Below are 23,284 nucleotides of genomic sequence, written 5' to 3' on the forward strand. Positions count from 1 at the left end.
TATTGGTATTCATGAAATTCATGTGAACATAAAATATGTGAATCAAATTCAATGAACATAAAATATTTTTACATTGATCATGTAAATTAAACTTCCTAGATATTTATATGATTATTGAACATCAAAAAGTATAAACATATGCATATATTCAAAATATTAATATAATGTTAATTAGTTAATTAATTTTTTTAGGCTTATGTATAAAGTACCTATGGTTATATTTAATAATTATAGGTGTTAATTGTTAAGAAATATAATACATTACTTCAAAAGGTAGGTGATTTTGAAGATTAATCTATATATTTCAACTTCAAATCAAACACTTCAATTTACTTCGGTAATAATTGGAAAATTGATAATGCATGTCTTTTGTGCTAACAGTTGTTAGTATCTAACTTGTTCGTGTATTTTTAATTATTATTCATGTAAATAATGAATTAATACGAGTCAAACTAGTCATATAGAAACAATTGTTGGAATTGAAACGTTAATTAAAAAATTACATATTTAAACGTTCAAATTCAACATGCGTTCATTAATTTATTTAAAATGTATTGTTGTTTATTTGATAGAAATCTTGTTTATTTTATTAATATTATTGAGTGAATAAACATGTTTTTTTTTTGGTTGATGAATATGAGTGATTTTTGTTGTACAATTATTGGCTCACCTTCTGCAGTTGCTAACCAAGTTATATAGCTATATAGATAAAATACTGCAATTGCACAGTTTTTATCTGCTGAATGTTGATGTTTTTATATAATTATTTATTTAAGTACGTTTTTAGGTAGATAAATAAATTTGTGCTTAAAACATAAAATATTTAGTCCATGTTATTGTTTAGTTTTTATGTATGAAAATAATTTTCAAGTTTACCTATTGTCTTACAATAGAATAAACAAATATTCTTATGAACAAACATACCATATATTTATAAAATAATCTCAAGTATATACATATATGATATAATATATATATTAATTGAATATAATGTATCCGTCTGATTATTAATTTTAATCTAGTATAATTTTACACTAAAATAATCACAAAAACTATATTTTTGATATTTTAATACACAGTGAAGATTTTTACAGTATACAATTTAATTGGAGTTTATAGATACATTTTTTGTTCAGTACTCACGTTCGCAGGTATTATTTTTAAGCATATTTTAAATATATTTATGTAAAAAAGTTGAATTCACTATAATGCATAAAATATATATTTAGTATTAAAATATTGATAATATACATAAATATATAAACATAATTTATTTTAATAAAATGTCTATAAAATATGAGAAAATAAAAAATTTAATAGTAATAGTAGTAATATAACAAAGTATTTAATCAATTATTGTGCAATATATAATAATATAATGTTATATGTTATAATGTTATAATAATATAATGTTATAATGTTATAATGTTATAACATTTATATCTTATTAACTGTTATTATATAATAATTTAAAACTATGAAATATTATTTTATTCGGTTGATCAAAAATGGATCGAATTCAAGATTTTTAAAATGTTTATTATTTATTACGGTTGAAGCTTTTGGAGAGGTATCGTGGTCAATGACTCTCAATAAACGTTGTTTTCAACCGATTATCGTTATATTTACACAAATTTTTCAAATGTGTATTATGATTTAATGGTTTGTATATTATATATATAAAAAAAAATAATAATAATAAATTACAAATATATTTCAATAATGCAATTCAAAAATTCCCCATAGAAAAATCTTTTATTTAATTTAATTTTATTTAAATTTATTTGTTTTCATCAGAATATTAATAATTATCATATAAAATACGAGTTTTGTAGTTCAATTTATAGTTTTAAATTAGTTTCAGCTTACATAATATCTTTAATAATAAAAAAAGAGAACACTTATTATATGTTCAAAACCGTTAAATAATTTTTTTAAATATATATATATATATATGGATAGGTAATCAACGAAGAGGATGTTATTATTTTTAAAATTTGTTTTAATTCATCATTCTATGTCTTTTTTTTGTTTTGAAATAGGTATTTCAATTAAATAAGAAGTTTTAAAGCATTCATCGTCAAGGAAATTAGTTTGTGAACAGGGAATTTGACACTTTTTACGTTGATTGATAGTTTTGTCATTTATGCATTGTTTTGTATTGGTTTTTGTTGGTTTATAACGTACTGACGAAAGTTCAATAAATTGTTTTGCGAACCTTGGTAGCTTTTGTATTGTACTTTTTGGACAATTTAATAAAGTGTTAGTTGAGTTGGATGAATTCTCGGATCTGTCTTCTGCCTTTTTTGGAAATTGAACGTTATTTACATTTTCATGAACTCGACGAATGTTTATTAGTACATTTGTCCAATGAACATTTTGATGACCGATTTTTAAAATCGATTTAAACACTAAAAATAGTATCAATATATTATAGTAGTATAAAATATGTAACCTATTGACCGTATATTTTATTTACTTACATGACATTGTTCTTAAATTACGTGCAATGTTCAGATATAAATTGGATTTATTTTCCGGTATAGTATAAAATTTATTATTTTTGATTATTATCCGTATTAGTTTCAGTTCTTTTAAGCCAATCTAATTTTAGATTCTTACATCACATATGTTTTTTACACTTGGACCATCAAAATTCTTTATGTTTTTATGAGAGAGTAATACATTTTCCAAGTTAAAAACGTCTACTTCAAGTTTATTGCATCATTGTTTTCAATTTATACTACATTATTTTTACTCATAGCTAATATACTACAATATGTTTTCTAGATGTTTAAAATATATAATGATTATTTAGGTATGTACGATTAAAGGAAATACGTAATGAATTTTACTAGTTATTTAATATCTATTATTTTTTTATTTAAGAATTATAAAACAAAATTAAGCATCAGTACTTTAATATATTAGTAAAGAACATTATTGTAGCACAGTTCAAACGGTATAACATTGGTTTTATTTTTATTTCATTTTAAACACAATAACGATTTTGTTTTTAGTTTTTCATACACTGATTTAATCAGCTTAGTAATACACTTTTAAATTATAAAAAATGATATATTTATAAATGTATATGAGTTTACTGCATTCATGAACCATAGGTATTTATTATTATATAATATCAGCGGAGCGTTCATGCAGCGTGTGATTGAACGACGAACCCCTACGAAGAACAATGTAAATATTTTTAAATTTTTTCCTCTCAAGTGCGCATTACCTAATAAATGTCTCTTTGAATAAAAAAACAATATTTATTATATTTTTGGCTCACGTATAATGTAGTTCAGCAACGGCGCAACGTTTTTCGGAGTTTAGTTTGATTTTTTTTTATACAGCGATAGACCCCTTTTACAAGAATATATATTCTTAGGAATATGTTACGAAAGAAGTGGACTAATAATAACCCAGTTTCTTAGAAATAATTCTCATCTCTCTTCTGCCTCTATTTCCTATTTTTCGCGAATAATAAATTGTACATTAATAAATAATTATTAAAAAAGTTGTATCCATCCTAAAAAGTATTCTTTAATAATTATACTAATACAAATATTAACAATAATAATAATAAAAATAAAAATATTATACTATAATATGTACCAATATAGAATATATAATTATGATGTTTTATGTGCTCTGAACAGTTCTTTCAGAATTAAAACTGGAATATTCTGAGTGTATCAGTAAACTAGATATAAAAAAAAAAAACAAAATCAAATTTAATTTTAACAATAGTGATAGATAAGAAATTATCAATAGTTATTTCAGTCGATGCCTTTTCTCAAAAAATGTTTTAATAAAAAAATTAAATGATTAAAATATAAAATATTATTAGTTATATTTATATTTTTAATATTAAAGACTTGTTATCATTGAAGTTTTTTTTCAATATAATCGATGCTCTAGTATTAATCGTATTCTTTCATTGGTGTTAATACTTTTGCAACTTAATTATCTAGAGAAAAGCATTATAATCCAATACAGAATTTGCATCTCTTAGCAACACCTATCAGTATAATGAGTTATCACCAGATCCTATGTGGAAAAGACGATGTGGGTGTGGGATCGTCATCATACGTCACTACGTCAGTCATTCTTTCGTCTTTAAGGCTGTAAAGCCAGGTTCACACTACACCGTGACATGTATTTTACCAGACCATGTGCTTTGATAATGTGTGATACCAATATATATCTTATGGTGATGCTATCAAATTTTGGTTACATATTTTTGCAGGTTTTTTATTAAGTATGAAATATTTTCATAAGTTTCAATAAATAATAACTGATGAATATTAAATTATATAGTAGACAGTATGTATTATATTATTATTAGGGCTCGAAACTTAATGCACTTAAAAAGTACTAAATAAGCATGCACTTATACGCTTAAAAATGTAAAAATATGCACTTAATGTTTTTTTAACGCAAAAACGTTCATAAATAAAGATATTTTATTAAATTTACTCGTACATAACAGTACAAATGTTGTTAGTATATTATACTAAGATAAACATAATTTCTAGGTATAAATATACCATATAAGATAAAATAAAATAAAATAAATAGTTTGAAATTCGAAATTTTCTTTCAAAATGTTCCCATTAGGTTTTTCATAGTGTCATGAAAATAATTTCAAGGTTACTTAGCAATAAATTGAATAGCCCAATAAAATCATGCAAATACAACATCTTCCGAGCCCTTTGTTATTATAAATAATGTTATCATAGAATATTAAATTATTACTATTAAAATCGGTAACCACACGCTCAAAAGTTAGATACTTCACGGTATCTTATAGTTTGTGAGGTAACTTGTGATTTATTATACAGTATAACTTGATGTAAAAATATGGTTCAGCCAATCGGAGATAATTATTTTAGATGCACGACACGGCACAGTGTAGTGTGAACCCGGCTTTAGACTTGTTTTTAACAACTATACGTAGAAAGAATGACCATTTGATAAATATATTTTCCGGCTTAAACCTTTTTCGACCTTACATCAAATAGACATACTGAATGTTGTTGATGTAGCAAGTGTACAAATTACGCAGGTCATAGTAAGATTTGAATACAACGACCACAGTATGGTTAACAATAATTGTTAAAAATTATTGTCCCATACTCCCGTCACATTTCTCAAAACAAAAATTATCATACAAATACAAACGCAGCAATCGCTGAAGTAAATATTTTACGTTCATCTTATCAAATAGCAGGTTAGTAAGCTTTATTAAAAACATTTTCATATTGAAATTATATAATAAATACAATAACCACATGAAACCGAACTCGGTGTGGTATGTACATGCAATTAATGTTCAGCATTAAATATGGCTAGTGCTACACGCATTTAACCCCGCACGGTCGAACGATATAAATTCGATTCCGAGTATTATGACCGGCCAACTGTCGGTGGTCTTATGTATCATATATTTTCTAACTTTCCCAATGCTTTTAACAAAATTGGTAAACATATATATTCGATTACAAAGGACTGTTTTATCTAATTAATTTTACTACACACAGGTTACGCACCTATCGAAGTCAGTAGAACATATCACATAATATATTGTGTGTATTTGTATGACGTTTAAATAAGTAAATAAATGAAAAATAAAAATATCAACATTTTTTTTTTTGTTTTATATTTTTGTATGAATAATGAACTACGTTACATCCTATGTTTAATCAATACATACATGCACAAGTGCATTATATATGTTACATAGGTTATTGATTAAATAACTTTGTGTACTATTCAATTTTTTATTTTTTCATCTTCTTATCTTTCTCATTTTCTCAAAGACATTTCAATAAATTAGAATATATACAATTTTATAAGTGTACTATATAAGAACTAAGGGCATTGTTTTAATAGAAGTTTTCAATGACTTTAAGTTATTGAAAGCAAATTCAACATTTTCGTGCATTTTAAAAAAATATTTTTTTACTTCTTTCATTGTTACCGTATAGTTTAATAAATGTATAAGCTTTTTTTTTTTTTTTATTGGAATTTTGTTTGAAAACAATAAATTTTTTATAAACCTTATAATATGCTATTTGAAATAAACAGCTATTAATAGAAACTAATTAATTACTTAGCGGAAAATAAACTTTTATTTATGAGGTTTATATTATTCTTATGTTTTCATGTTTTCATTATTTTAAAGCTAGTAATTTTTAGCAAAAATTAAAAGTAGATAGGTTTATATTCTTATTTATTTAGATCGATCTACGCGTTAGTTGAACCCAAATAATAAAAGCACTATAGATTACTAATCCAATGTTTTTATACGTTTTCCGAACATGTACGCAGAACAATATCGATATAGCGTAGGATTTGTGAAAGCTTCACAACGGGGGGGGGGGGTAGCTGTATTATTGTAATAGGCAAAAGCTTTATGAATCGGTATTGGTTGCCAAGCTATAGTATTTATGTTAAGACCACAGCAACCACATAAATCTGTTTTGATGGCCTATACAATAATCTTGGTAAAAGTACATAATAAATATTATATATATATTTTTTATAATCACTTTAACCCTTCGAGTCCGGCTTTAAGAAAAAATGAAAAAAGTAATTTTTTTTTTTTTGATAGAACCTTTTATTATAGTCTAAATAAAAACTCTGATTTTTTTTCAAACTTTTTTTTTTACCCTTCCCCTTTTTTTAACTGGGACTCATATGTCCCACCGGGACTTTGTGCATGCTGATTTTGAATTCATATTTCTAATTGTAATATATGAAAATAATTTTAATTTTAATATTATAAGATAAAAATGAAGTATTTATGATTTAAACAAATGTTTAGGAAGTTATATTTCGTAGTATATAGTCGTAGTTTCATTACCATGGTAGTTTGATGCCAAATATACAGCATTATTATCTTTTCATTTAAATACACCTATTCCAGAATTAGAAAATCTACTGTCGAAATTTCCACGTACTATATCTGAATCTTTTTTAAGATTTTGTGGCATTTCTTTACGATTATTTCGTATGCCACAAGCCAACGGGTAAGAGACCATGAGGACGCTCGAGGAATAGATGAATGGACATGGTCAAGAAAGATTTAAAAAGAATAGGAGTAAATAATTGGAGAAATATAATTCATGATCGAGAGAAGTGGCGTGAATTTGTGATGGCGGAAAAACTCTTGCAGAGTAGATAAAGCCAGAAGAAGAAGAAGACCACAAGCTAATGTCATTTCATTTTTTTAATGTTTCCAAAAGTGAAATTTATGTGAAATAGTTATCAAAAATATTATTCTATGTTGTTTTCAAAATGGTTTAGTTAACATAAGTACTACCCTTTCGTCCAAATTATACTTATCAAATTCTTGTTCCAAAGTTTAATTTTTGCCTTGGTATACTGAAAATTTAAAATGTAACCTTTTTGATCTGCAATGCACCATAATTTATATCCACGTTTAATTGGTTTCATGGGATTGTATTGTTTAAGTGTACTTCGACCCTTAAATTTTATCATCGATTCGTCAACACCTAATTCGAGAGTTCCATGATATGCTTCGGAGAAAATTTTGTTTAGAGCATCAATGATAGGACGTAATTTATATAATTTGTCTTAATTATCTAGTAAATTTGAATTGTTATTAAAGTGAATATTTGATATAATTTCTCAAAATTTCCCTAGACATGGCTTTAGAAATTGAACCTACATTTAAATCTTCATTTGTATTCCAATACAACTTTTATGATGGTAATTTATTGTACCCCATGCAAACATTTATTCCCAAAAATGTATATAGTTCTTTTTCAGTTAGTTTCAAATTTTTGTTATTTTGTGTTGCATAAAGATTAATTTAGTTCACAATGTTATCGAAAATAGGATGAATACATATTTTTACAATTAATATAAACAATAATCCAGATTTCACTCTAAAAGGTACCATGTAAATATATTGGAAACTCCAGAATTAAAATTTATAGTTATATAGTCATGTACTATTATAGGTTATATTATAAATCAGAGTACTTCATATATGACATTTATGTAATATATCATAATATGTAAAGAGTTAATTATTCATTTATTAAAAATTAAAATTATACGAGTGTATAGGTATATAAATATATATGGGAAAATAATAATAGACCTCCCGTAATTTAACAAATACGGTTTTATGATTTAAGATACAGTTATTAAACTTGATAAGGAAGAGAGATGTGGAAATAATATTCTATTATTTGTGATATCGATATTTTTGAAGTTGGTTTGAATTATTGTATTACTTATTATTAGGGCTGAGATTTTAATGCTCTAAAAGTAGCAAAAAATGCTTTAAAAATCATAATAATACGTTTAAAAATGTATTTATTATAGTATAATAATTATATTATAAAAATTATATTACCAAACATATTTAATTATATTTATTTAACATAATAATAAAAAAATCGGTGCTTATTTGTTTAATATTTACATTTTATTTAAATTTATTTAAATCTTAACTTGCTGTTAAAATCGTCATTAGACTTTTGTAAATAAAAATATTTTTTCGACTATATTAATTTTGTTCTATTTTTGATAAAATAGGAACATGGATCGATGTATTCGTATTTATTAATTTATCAAATTAATGGATTACTAAACGTGTAAGTTTTAAGCGAAAAAATGCCGAAACGCATGATCAAATACCTACCTTAATATATATTTAAAAATTTAAATTCTTGGTAAATTCTGAAAAATGCTCTAAAAACTTGAAAAATGTCCTAAAAATAGCAACATATGCCCTAAAAATGCATATAAAGTTAAATTTGTCATAAAATGAAAAAAATTGCAAAATAAAAACTACATTAAATTAAGCAGTATCCCTTGAAACAAATTTTAGTCTTACGAACTTATGTGTTTGAACATCAGAAAAAAGATGCAATTGCATCAAAATCCAACTTCTACTTATTATCTTAGTGATATAATTATAACTATATTACAGTAATAATACATAGTCACAACAGTTCCTTTTAAATAGTACATCATATTAGGTATACTATACAGGTAATAATTAATAATATATTAATTTACATATATTTGCATATAGACAAATACAAAAAAAATGAATAATGATTTATAGATATAGGCACCTAAATTATATTATAATTATGTAGGTTATATTAACATTGATGTTATTATGACAATATAATTTAATTATAGATCAAAAATATATAATTGTAACCATACATTATGTCTTTAACAAAGATTGAAATTCAATAAAAATGTGAAGTTGAAGAAATAATTGTCCGAGCGAAGTAGGGAAAAATTTTTTTTTCTTATTCTTATTTACATATTTCTTTATCAATATACATAGAGGCCCAAAATGATTTTGCTTTCCTATTTATTGACCTTTAACACGCCCTTGGTATATCTTACTACGGTTATAAAATGTATAAAATTCTTATGCCATTTATTGAATATTATATAATTTTAACTATACCATAGATTCTTTAAATTAGCTTATTGGTTTCATTATTATCATAAAATTGAATTTAATAAATGTTACAAAATGTAACGCTATATATAACGATTTCGACCTATTAAAAAAAAAAATTACAGTCAGAAATTTAAACTCAAATTTAATGTCATATTTTTGATGAATTCTAATATCTCACTTTTTAATGTTTTTTAACAGGTTTATTAAACTATAAAGAAAACGGAACTAAAATATTTACTGACATCTTAAAGGAGCACACAACTGATATAATTATGTTTTGTTTTTGATAATTGGGACAATAATGTTGTCATGATTATAAGAAATAGGTTGGTAAAACAATAATACAAAAAATATTAATACTTTGAAGATTTTAATACTCCATGAGTAGCTTTGTGACTTTATCGGACCCTTACAACATAATTTGAATATTAAATTATTTGTACAGTGTATGACCAGAAAGTAAGTTCTGTCGGATAATAAAAGTACGAGTAAGTAAAACATATGTATAAAAATGATTTTATTTATGCACTTATGACGGAGCACTAGTTTTTGTATTCCTTCATCATAGAAAGATGCTACCTTTGATTACAACTACGAATGATTACATCTTCTTTTATCTTGTCGTCATCGTTGAATTGTTGGCCACTAAGAAATTATTTTCTGATATACCTCGTATAAACTTAGGATTAACTGAAGTCGTTTGAATTAGCGACCTATTAAAAGGATGTTCCGCGTATCAAGAACTTAAAATATTAATCTTAACGTTATTGTGACCAGTAGCGTAGATACAATTCTTTTCTGGGGGGGGGGGGTATTTAAGAGTAAGTTTTTAAGTGTTCGTAGTATATCTTAAAACGAGATCATATATAATATTACATTTAAAATAGTGTTATTATGTCCCGTATTAATGAAAATTATTTTGTTATTCAATTTTTAATATATACCTAATCATAGTAAAATCAAAATATTTTACTATAATACGTATATATAAATATTAATAAATAATAATCAAATATCATTAAAAAAAAAATCTGTGGGGGGGGGGTGGAAACCCCTTACACCCTCCCCGTAACTACGCCACTGATTGTGACTATAGGTACATGTTTAACTTACGTAAAATTGGCTATTGTTACAAGTAGAGCCCGGTAACGTCGTGCGTCATATTTTAATTATTCTGCATAAATCATTCAATTATTTTAGTATAAACGTTTTATCAATCCATGTTTCATAAAATTGAATACACTACTAAATTAAAAAAAAATAATTTTTGGAGTTTTGTGCTCCTTTAACCATCCAATTATCTTTTTTAAAGATTTTTAATTTCTTCTCTATCCGATTCATTTACCAACATTTTTTCTGAAAATCTAAAATTCTGAAAAACTCGACTAATATACGTTGTCTTTCATCTGTATTAAAGGCGTATCCATTTTTCTGACTTTCCAATATCTGAAAACAGTAGTATTATAAAATTAGTTTGGCGTTCAACACGAGCCTAGACATGAACACAGAATGACCCAGGAAAATAAAATTTCGAACGGTCTTGCATGCATTTTTAAACGTAGTTTTCGCTCAGTTGCAGTACGGTGCGGTCGTTTCAGTCACCTAAGAACGTCTGTAAAACTTACCAGTGAATCTACGTCATTCGCAGAAGATTTCTGGTACATGAACGGAAACCGGCCGACGACCAGACGGAAAAGCAGTACCCGAGGCGGCCCACACGTAGGCCAGCTGCGCGTTGTACGGGACGCTGGACAAACGTTCCGGCGACATGTACATCAGGGTGCCGCACGCGGACAGGTTGACGGCCTGACGGTTGCGACGCCGTCGACGGCGCGCCTAACCTAACCGCGGCGTTTTGACGACCATGCACACTCGAAGACGGCCAACCGGATATTCTTCCGCCGGTTCAGCAACACCTTCTCCATCTTGACGTCCCGGTGCCTAACCTAACCGATGCCGAGCACAACTGCGAGAACCACTCGTACGCCACCGGCCGTGTGATTCACTTCCGCGGAATAGTTCCATAGCGTGCCGTCCGGGTAGTAAGTCCATGATCATGTACATTCTGTTCGGTACGGTCCCGGCGACGCGTCCGACCACGTGCACAGCGCATGGTTTTTTCGTAATGAAAAACGCATTAATGGTTAGTTGGTTGCACGCAGGTGCTCATGCGGCGATTCGAGACCGTCGTCCGAGTAGTCACTTACTTTTAATTATACGTTTTCGGCCATATTCACTGGTTTGTACTACGACTACAACATTTGAATTACCTAAAGAAGAGGAAAAACCTGTCAACATTTTTTTAATTGAATCTGACTGTTTTTCAAGTTCAGCTTCTTTTTTATATTTTCTTTTTTTATATTTTGTACCTGAATGTCGCTTATTAAAATCCGATATAGTGCTTTACTTTTTACTCTATCAATACAAAATTCGATGTGTAAAATAAACTTTTAACCAAAACATGGACAAATGGCTAATTTGTCTATATTTAATATTTATGTTCAAGTAACTTGTAATTTTTTCATATTTTAGGTAATTTTTTGTAGTTTTTATATAATGTGGGAGGGGGGGGGCATTTTTTTCTTAAAATTTTAGATTTTAAAGAAAATTTGTATAATATTCTAAAATATAATTGTATTACTTTTATTGTGCGGTTTTTGCTGTGATTAAATTTCTCACGTACCGATAAATTATAAGATTATAAAACTTGTGATTTTCAAGATGTACATAAATTTAAATTAAGTGTTAAAAACATATTTCTAAAAAAACCATAAAGAATAAAAATATTTGACACTATAGCTTCTTGAATTCTTTTACCACTGAACCTGTACTCACACACTTGGGAATTAAATTAGAATATTTTTTTTTATATTTAAAATTTAAATATATACTATTGTCTATTAATACTACAATTAATATTTTAAATTACTCTGTTACCCATTATCACACCTATATCTCCAATAAAAATAATAATTTTTAATTTTCAATTATTTTCACTTACTGAAGTAAATTCCCATATTGTATGGTTTATAAATTATTACTTTTTTTAATACTACATAATATAATATGACATAGTATCAGTCAAAATAATATATAATACGTATACATTATTTTGGATTTACAATAAGTAAATAAAATGAGTGATGATGAAAAATACATATTTCTATTTATAAACGATGCCACCCCTAAAATTCTAAAAAAATTTGACGCCCTGCGAAATCGCACAGGTCGCATGTGCTTTCCGCCGGCCATGAGGATATGAGAAAGTTGAAAAAGGTTGAGTACACCTGTTTTAAATACAGTTAAAATAATATGATTATACCGCTATCTAGTTACAAATACTAACAATGCCATATCATAAATATCGTATGAATTTGTAAGTACTACTGCCATCTTGTTGTTAATGGTAGAGTGTTAAAGCCAATAATCAATACATTCGTTTTAAATATATCATAAACCAGGTATGTAAACAAAATACAACATTCATACAATTTAAATTTTCAAATAAAATTTAAAAGAAATATTTTCCAACTTTTCTTTTTAATAAAGAGTATTTTATAGATAACTTGATGATATCAATAATTTATTTTCTTGTGAACAAAAATACATTATTTTCTTTCTTTTTTTTTTTGGGGGTTTAATGAGTCTTTAAAGTCATCCCGTCTTACATATTTTACTAATATGTAAAATATTTTATTTTAATATTTAATCAAGTTCACAATTATTGAATAATAATATGCCCATCTAAATTATATTTAAAGTTAATTTTGAAATTAAATTATAAGAAAAATCGTGTATCATAAAATTCCAAACCCAAATAAAAATTGTAATATTTAGAGTATAAAATGATTATTGAACAAAATTTGAGATGAATAAATTTTTAATCGATTTTAATTGTAGATTAACTGGACAGTATTATATTATATTAATTTATTTGAATTTCAATTGTATCAGTAGGTTTGAGACAAAAGATAGTACTTAGGTAGTAATAGATCTTATGAAAAAAAAAAAGAAAACTATAGCTATATAAATTATGAAGTTTATTTTTTCAGTACATATTAAAGTAAAAAAAAAAAAAACATTAATTTCCATTAAATTCTAGTGTTCTGGACGAGGATAACATTTGTTTTATAACAATCGTCATGATACAAGTAACACTGTTGTGATGGTCGCGTTTTGTGTATATTTTATCGACGGCAAATCCATTTCCACGGTAAGAAGATTTTAAATAACTGCCCACGTCCAAGCTTTTTGAGCTTAACAAGTGTGTTTTGGTGCACGTAAAGTCGTTTGTGCGCCTGTCCGTTGAAGGTGGTGGTTGGGTGGAAACGGCAGGAGCGTATCATTCATTTTATCGAGCGCGCCCACCACCCGTCGACCATCTTTGTCAGTGTACGGTTTTCTGATACAATACAGTAGTCCGGTGGTGGTTTCCTCGGAAAAACCATAAGCACCTCTATCCATTGTGCACGCGTTCGTCAATTCGTCCGCCATGCCTGCCACGGGATTCGTGAGCCAAGACCCTGTTGTCGAAAAAACCGAGTACATCGTGTTTCCAAGTGAGTGGTATTATTCGTACGACTAACAGGATCGTATTATCGTTATTATTATTGTTAAAACTATGATTATTGTCCGTAAGTTTTATCGTAGGTACGCATGAGAATAAAATAAAAAATAAAAACATATTATAAATATTTATACGTGATATTATGAGGGACACTTTACGTGTTAACAACTTCATCATCATCATGTGATGTGGTGACGAGAATGGAAAACTACGCATAGGGGCGCGTTAGTAAAGTGTACGTCGTGTGAGGGTTATATTGCAGTTATTTTTGCACAGTTCGAGCGTTGTAATATTTATTAAGTACAACATATAGTCAATTGATAATGCTCTCTATGGTTTATGCCTAAAAATAGTTAACGTGATGTATTTTGGATAGCGTAAACGATCTTGAAATGTTGTACTATTTAAAATTGAATACAATTTTTAGACCACAAATGTTCTCGTAAACAATACGTTTACACAACAATTAATCATTTTTAATACTTTTTTCTTCTCAGGCACGTAATTTAGAGGGGTAGGAACGATTACCCTCCTCTCAAAGATTGTATTTTAATAACTACGAATTAAGATATACAGTATATACCACTTGATTGTAAATGATTTACACCCCATTAATTTTGAAGAAGGTTAATTAACCTCCGCTCCCCAAAAAAATAAGCTTCAATTAATGTGCTTATTTTTTCTTCAAATTAACAACACACACACACATAACTTTAGAATGTATGTGCATTACAGATACAATCGAAAAGATAAAATAAATGTTAATAGAATCTTATCCTTCCGGAATTTTATTACAAGCCGAACAAATATAATATTTACTTTTGAAGAATAAATATACAAATTCCGATTAATTTATTACTCATATGTATACTTATAAATCAAAATATAACAATAATCGAAAACCTATATGAATATTTTTTAAGAATCGCATCATATCATAAATCATTATTAAATATTTTATTGCTTAGCCAATTATACATACGTTACCGTTTGGCTATTAAGACATAATTTAGATCATTAGAATAAGTTAAAGAACAAAAAAATTAAACTGTGTTAAATTACGTTAAAAAAATACTAATGAATCTTTATTATGTATGATTGATTGAATTAAAAAAAAAGGTTACGTGTTTTTCGGTATATTTTTTTATAGAACACTGATCAGTCAAACTAATGATTGAAATTCGCAAAAAAAAAAAAAAAAATGTAAAACACACGTTTTTTAACTAGTTAAAGTAAAAACGAACTGTATTGAATGGAGGGTATCGACCAAATTTATAATTTGAATGTTCTTTTCCATGACCTGCTTATAAACAACATTTACAAAATGTTTTGGATTATACTCTAAATTTACCCTACTTTTTCCAGTATATATGAATAATTTCAGGTACGAAAAAAAAATAAAGTGTAACATATTCAATATACAACGTATTACCAACGTGATATTAAATTCTAGTTTTTAAATGTTTCATTTTTTTTAACATACCGATTGGCCAGTTGATGCAATAATAATTTTCGAAAATATATGGTTTATAACCTATATGTTTTAATTTGTTATTCATAATTTGTCTATTTTAATTTGACTCTGATTTTTCTGATTTTGTTTCTTAACATTTTACTAAATAGAATTAAACAAATTGGAATTCTAAAAATCAACAAAAGTAAATTTTTTTTATGTTAAATACAGCATTTAAAAACTTGAAACATATTTAGAAAAATTGTTCTCAGTAGGTATTTAATAATTGTAATTATTATACTCTTCCTTCAACTATACGAGTAGAATTTAATTATATGTTAGTTTATATCATTAATATACAATAGAAATCAATAATTAAATTATACATAAATTAATAGTATTATAAGCGTAAATTCTGAGAAAAAGTTACTAATTTTAATATGAGGAGTTCTTAATTTCTTTCAGTCTATCGATTTTGTAATAATAAAAGATTATCAAAAGTTTTACAAAAAAGCTCTAGAGTACAAATGTATTGAGAACACAAAAATAATATTAAATTAATGATTATAATATTTTGCAAGATTTTGTGAATTTTTATGTGATGTATAGAAAGATATAATTTCTTAACTATTTGAAAACACTCATAAGGTTTTTTTAAATTTGATATCAATCTTAGAGAAGACTAACAGTATGAAGTATTGTAAAATTTGCAAGGCTATATAAAATATAAATATATTAAGTTGGAAAAAATGTTATAAAATAAAAACCGTCTAATTTAGTGGGTTTAAACTTTTTTCGAATTGAAACTCCCACATTTTTTATTTTTTTGTAATGCAACCCCTCCAAAAGAAAAAATTTGTTTTATTTATCAAAATTTGATTGAATTGCCGATAAAATATTTACACGATAGTCAATTTTGATTTATTTACATTTAAAAATTTCACAAAATAAATAATTAACTTTATTTTATTTTTAAATAATATGGAAAAATTATTTTATCTATTATTTTTGGTGACCCCTAAACCTATGATTCGCGATCCTCTTGGGGATGGTGACCCCTAGGTTGAAAACCACTGGTCTAAGTAATAATTAAATCTTGATACATTTTTGATGAACTGAATTTCGCTAAATACCATATTTTGTATGTAATTCTTATTTTGTAATGTTTAAGATTAATTATACAACATAATCCATTGCTAATATTAGTCAAGAAAGACGATTTTCAATTTATGAATCATTGTTCAAGTGTTCACTGTTATGAAAATAACTAGTCTTAAGTATTTTTATTTAAATGAGATTATTCAATGTGATATCAATCGTTAGAAATATTAAGATAATTTATTTTACATGTTGATCGTAGTTTATGATGCATCTAAAGTTTATTGTATTAGAAATATTAAGAATCTTAATTTTTTTTTCGTTTATCTAAAATATAAATACTATTTGATTAAATTTATCAAAAATAGATAATTTATTAAAATAATTACATGAAGTTTTTTTGAAAATGTATACAAAATTTATCTTTATCTAAATTCTAAATTTTACAATAAGTAATTAATTAATTATTTGTAACAAGTAAATTGGACTATCGAAAAAATTAAATTTAGGTAGATCGGGTTAAAGTGGTTTTTTATGTATTAATTATAGACTAATATAGTTATAAAATATGTTATAAAATAAATAAATATTTCAATATTACGAGTATATTATAATACTAATTGACATAAAGTTGTCGTTTATGTGGCTTTATACTATATTGTTTGTTTTTCATTAAGTAATTATTTTGTGAATGGTGTATTCGATTCTTATGAATATAGCACATATAGTAATGTTACTTTATTTAGTCCACTTAACCTAACCCATCTTAACCAATCTTTCATAGTGAAACTAGTTTTATATTACATTCTATTTACTATTTGCTGTTTGTTTTGATTCTTAGAGTTTATATACATTTTTGTTTTTCGTAAAATTGAAATGTCACCATAAGTGTGTTTTATATTTTATTTTTAAGTTATAGTATGCTAGACATATTAAATTATATTATTAGGTAATATACTAATATTATATTAAAGAAAAAAAACAACATGCAATGTAAATTACATATTAAACAATCTAAAAATGTAATTCCCACAAAACTATTTTACAATTTGTTTAAGTGAATATAAGTTTAATTAAAAAATTAACATTTTTTGGCTGAAGTAAAATATTTTATATTTGAATGATATAAACTCTCCTACAACATAGCCAAAATTCTACTGATCGACGAATTTATGCCAACATCATATATGCGTCATATAATCGTATCGTTCATATATGTCATGTATTGCCAAACAGCCTTTAATATTTCAATCCAAATTTATTAACGTTTTATCAATATTTTTCGAAGAGTGTCAAATATAATTTATATACATTTAAAAATACTATCGTTTATTTTAAGTAGATCTTAATTTTTATCATTAATGTTTAATTATTACTATTTATATTAATTATCTCTATAAAACAATAAATATTTTTTCTAAAATAATCTGTACCTAATTTAGATTCTATTATTTTCATAAAAAGCTGTTAGGATTAAAAAAATTAATTAAATGTTACATGCTATTAAATTAATTTTTGTAAATTTGCTATTATAGAAAATATTTTTATTTCAGGTTATGGAACGATTGAAATGTTGTATGGTGGGTGTGTGGTTTTGGTCCTGGGGGTTTTAATTATCGCTTGTTATATTTATTCTAAGAAAAAATGTTTATGGTTTAAAAGTAAAAGTAAACTTCCAACTGCTGCATCAGAACCACATTTGGCATTTTATCACCGAAAGCCAACCACAGCCGTAAAATCCGTAAAAAATCCAGCTGGATCACATTATTTGAAAAAAAGTCCTAGTCCAACAGGCAACAAAACACCTGTTGTAGGTCCTATTTAATATTTTTGAAAATGATGGTTTTAACATTTTTAATATAATTTTCAATTTTTAAGGGTGATGGAAGTATTAGTCCTACAGGATCAGAAAAAATGACAAAACATTCACCAACTATAAGTCCTACTTGTGAACAAAAAACCGTGCAACCGCCATCACATACGCTGTCGTAAGTCTAATTGTTCCTATTTAAATTTAAAAATTAGTTCTTTAAATTAAAATAAATTGTAATTTTATAATAAAATACATAGAAAAATGTTTGATACAATTATTTTGTGTGTGCTTTAATATTATTTTTCCCAAAAATAATACACTTACATACAATGGAAAAGAAGTAATGACTACAAGGAAAAGTATATTATTAGTTTACTCGTATAAATCATTATTTTTACGAAGAAAAATATGACGTTAGTATATTTTGTAAACGAATATCCAAGAAAAATTCAAGGACTTTCACGTGGGGAAAAATATAGTATTTTTATGACATATAGATAAATATTGTTGCGTCTAAGATTTGCTTACTTAAATCCAATATAACCTAATATAATGTTTATTATTAATTTTTATAGCGTTTACTCGATTATTCTTGAAGTATGATGTATTTTCTGAGTTATATGTAACATATGTTTCGTTAAAAACTCATGTTGCAGATATTGACATAGGACGATATCTATAATTATTAAATACATTTTTACACTTGTTTATAAATATTGTAGACTAGTTTTATAAAAGCGGTGAGAAATTTAAAAAAAATACTTATATAAGGTAAGGGAAGTCACATGGATTGTGCAGGGGGTAGGGGATGAAACCAAAAAGTTTCTTTTTCTTAAGAACAGCCTATACATACGTAGACCATTACGTGAGTATTAATATTTTATATAATAAATAAATTACAATATTATACGCTTCAATTGTTTTTATGCTAATATATTTCTTTTAATAGTAGTTTTCTATTAATGATTTTAGCGTTGTGCATGAGAATGAAACAGATAATAAGTTATCAACGAAAAATAATCAACCAACAACAGAAACTGGTCAAAATGATTCATCTGGTAAAATGGGCGTACTTTTTTTTAAACTTCGGTATGTGAATAATCAAGTTATATATATATATATATATATATATTATGCATTTTACCGTAAAATCCATCACGTGTAACCTATTTCACATCGATTATGTTAATTTTGTTATTAAATACAGTGTGTCAAAACTCCCATAATGAAGAGATTTAATTAAATTATTACTTGGTGAATTTCCGTTTTATATAAAGTTTGCTTATACAATATTGAAAATCTTGTAATTATGTGACTGATTTCTAATATTTTTAAATCAGCCTATTATTATCATAAATCATTCTATAACAATATAAATATTAGTGCGCCAAGTGTGAGCTAGGTTATATTAAGCATAATAATATGATCATTTTTAATCAGCAAAAAAATGTTTGATTATTATTGTTTAAAATTACAAAAGATTATTTTTGTTTAATTTTCTCATTGAAAATATATATTGTTTTTTTGTTTAAGTTACATCTATACGTCAAAAGAGAAAAATAACTTACTTCACATCAAATAATTTATGTATTTATTTTATTAAGTTTATTGTAATTTTAAAGAAAATAAATAACTCATAAAATATTTGATTTTGCTACCTAATAGACATAAAATAATTAATTTTTACAGTCATTATTACAGTCATAGGTTCTGAATGAATTAATAAACGAATTTCTTTAATGATGTTTCTTTCTTCCATAAATATTTTTTTTGAGTAGGTCCTCTGTAATATATGATTTATGAAATTAATATTTAATAGAGGATTGTGCATAAATAATATATTAAAAAGTCTGACTTTCAGAATAATTATCTTATGATCTTTTAAAGAAAGTTTAAAAAATATTTCAAGATTGATTTAATTCTTACTAGCAAGTGTTCACATGTATTTTAATAAAATAAATGATTTGGTGTTTCGTAGAAGAAAATTGCAAGCAACATTTTATTTTATTAAGTTTGTTTTTAAGTTATTTAAACAGATTTCAGCAAGCATTAACTTATTTGTTTCATTCATTTATTCACGAATATTGAGTTATTTAATATATATATATTTTACATGGATTTTCATTTAGAATCATTTTTCAGAATTCAACGATTTATTATAACCCTGTAATGTGTAAAAATTTATCCATTCAAATGTTCAAATAAAAAATACATTGGTTTAATGGAGTGTACAGTAATTTAGTTGTAGTTTGCTGCTAAAAATTAAAAGTTGAGAACACAATGCCGATTCAGATTTTAGATTTAATTACTGTTATAAAAACAATATTTTTTAAGACAATCAATCATTTTTAGGTACAAAAAAGACAAAAAAGTTCTTTTGGTTAATATAAATAAATGTATGGACTTGATGCCAAAGGATAAAAATTCTGGCACTAGTGATCCGTATGTTAAACTACAGTTATTACCAGATAAAGAACACAAAGTAAAAACTCGAGTTTTGAGAAAGACAAGAAACCCGGTGTACGACGAAGACTTTACATTTTTTGGAATACAATCTAATAAACTTCAAGTGATAAAATAATGATAATTATTTGATTTATTTCTGAATCAATGAATAGAAAATAATTTTTTTTTTTAGTCTATGACTTTACATTTTGCCATACTGAGTTTCGACCGTTACTCTAGAGATAGCTTAATCGGGGAAGTTTTCTTTACTTTGAACGAAAAGGAGATATTGGAATCTATTGAAAAAGAACAAATCTCCATTCAAAAGGACATCGTACTTCGAAGTATTAAAGTATGTGTAATATTTTTTAATGGTTATAGTTATTTTACAAATGTAATGATTATAAAATACTGATACATTAATAAAAAAAAATATTTAGTTACCTATTTATCAGTTAATTTACGAAGCTATATATTTTACTTTAGATTATCTTTAAGAAAGAAATGTATTACCACATAAATATATATAAGTAAATTAGTTCTTACGTCAAATGTCTTGATAATAGAAAATTCTAAGTCATTATGAATATTTAGTTAACAATTAATTTGTCTATCACCAACCAGAATACTGTTATTCATAAATAATAGATTTTTTTTTAATTGATTGTTGAACTTTGTTTACTTTTTTTAATATTTCACATCGTTAAATATATAACTCATTGATATAATCAAATGTTCATATGATTTACTGAACTTTGAAAATAGTTTTATAATTTTATTAGAAATTGTATTTAATTTTGTTTCATAAGTTTTATTGATTTTTTAGCAATCCCAAATTGCCAATCGCGGAGAATTATTGGTGTCTTTGTGTTGGCAACCAGCAACAAGACGGGTTACTGTAGTTGTGTTAAAAGCTAGAAACTTACCTAAAATGGACTTAACTGGATTGGCTGGTATATTTTTATAACTACAATAAATATTACTAATTTTTTTTCTTTTTTATTGCATATTAGTTGTGTCCTTAATATGTGTTCTGAGTTCAACATACAATTTAAATATGAAATTAAATTGTAATTATTCATTTCATATTAAAAATATCAATTATAGCTGCAGTCAAAGTAATACCTTGAAACATTATAATTATTTATTTGTTTTTTAACTCGATTTTTTTGTTATTAATTATTATTTTTGAAGTAATATTAAAGTGCTAATTTTTGTTTACTTGATAAACCTAATTTAACAATTATATATTTTAGATCCATTTGTGAAGATAAATTTCTTAGTGGATGGAACACGTATATCAAAAAAGAGGACACACATGAAGAAACGTACATTAAATCCTGTTTATAACGAGTCATTTGTGTTTGATTTGCCTGCGACAGTTGTTGATTTACATAATGTGTGCATTGAGTTTTGTGTTTTTGATCACGATAGAGTCACTAAAAATGAAGTAAGTGTGAAATAAGAGTTACGCCATAAAATAAATTAAATTAAATTAAATTTCCATTTAACCTATTCGGCTGTTATACATTTCATAAGTTTCATCAAAATGTCAACTGTCTTATTTTTTATTAATGATTTAGAACTTGAACGTAATAAGTTTCATACTATTTAAAAATCAGGCTAGTCGAATATTGACATAAAATATATATGCATATTTAATTGTTATAGTGAAATATTTATTTGTAATTAGATTATTGGAAGAGTTTTGATGGGACATCCAGACAACCCATCTATAACTGCCGAACGCCACTGGAAAGAAGTAATGAATGCACCACGAAGGCAAATAGCTGATTGGCACAAATTAGTTGTTTGAACTAACTAGGAACAACGATATGGCAACAAAAATAAATAATGCTATCTATACTCTTCCTATACTATTGGTTTTAATTTATATTTTGTACCAAAATTTACCTCTTAAATGGATACAATCTATCATAGTTATTTTTTAAACATACTATGTATACCATTAGGTGCATTGTCCTAAAGTATAATTGACATTATAAACCATCACATGTCCATTTTTTATATTTTATTGTATTATGCACCTGTACAACTTGTGAAATGACCCGACATGTGAAGTATATTATTTGATTAAACTTGCATTACTGACTCTCTGTATCAAAATTATTAAATTAATGACAAATTATAAACAGGGTGTGAAATGAAAATATGATAATATGAATAAAATATTAACGAAGTTGGCAAGGTAAATGTTGAGTTGACATTTGTCTAACCTATTATTATTTTTTTTATTTATTTTTTTATATATTGCCTTTATCCTGAAAACATTATAGCTAATATTTTTTCCTTTTTTCCTTCAATCAATTAAAAATTGCATGTTAGAAAATGCATGCTATTCAATTTGGAATCAATAGAAAATAGTCTGTGCATGAGTTGATAGCATTTAATGTTATTTTTAAGGATAGGTACTATATA

At 25.7% G+C, this 23,284-nt stretch overlaps 1 protein-coding gene and 1 long non-coding RNA gene across 2 annotated transcripts; one reads left to right on the forward strand and one right to left on the reverse strand.

Moving 5' to 3' along the window:
• Window positions 1-9,673: 9,673 nt before the first annotated feature.
• On the reverse strand, window positions 9,674-11,988 carry LOC112684620. The gene is made up of 3 exons (XR_003148720.1): window positions 11,095-11,988; window positions 10,583-10,915; window positions 9,674-10,182 (listed from the first exon to the last, which is right to left on the reverse strand). It is a non-coding gene; the product is annotated as an uncharacterized LOC112684620 (long non-coding RNA).
• A 1,607-nt stretch (window positions 11,989-13,595) lies between these two features.
• Window positions 13,596-23,284, forward strand: LOC112684619 (synaptotagmin-4). The gene is made up of 9 exons (XM_025556232.1): window positions 13,596-14,028; window positions 18,141-18,397; window positions 18,466-18,575; window positions 19,373-19,489; window positions 20,753-20,969; window positions 21,039-21,197; window positions 21,672-21,798; window positions 22,102-22,295; window positions 22,539-23,284. The coding sequence occupies exons 1-9, from the start codon at window positions 13,962-13,964 to the stop codon at window positions 22,659-22,661; spliced, it is 1,371 nt and encodes a 456-aa protein (XP_025412017.1). The 5' UTR covers window positions 13,596-13,961; the 3' UTR covers window positions 22,662-23,284.

Source organism: Sipha flava, unplaced genomic scaffold, assembly GCF_003268045.1.
Source record: "Sipha flava isolate LNK unplaced genomic scaffold, YSA_version1 252_pilon_pilon, whole genome shotgun sequence".
NCBI classification, from domain to species: Eukaryota; Metazoa; Arthropoda; class Insecta; order Hemiptera; family Aphididae; genus Sipha; species Sipha flava.

Excerpts from the sequence above, each read along its gene's own strand:
- LOC112684619 (XM_025556232.1), top strand. The coding sequence starts at position 13,962 with ATGCCTGCCACGGGATTCGTGAGCCAAGACCCTGTTGTCGAAAAAACC. Across the intron at positions 14,029-18,140 it reads CGAGTACATCGTGTTTCCAA|GTTATGGAACGATTGAAATG; the intron begins GTGAGTGGTATT and ends TTTTTATTTCAG. Across the intron at positions 18,576-19,372 it reads CCGCCATCACATACGCTGTC|CGTTGTGCATGAGAATGAAA; the intron begins GTAAGTCTAATT and ends TAATGATTTTAG.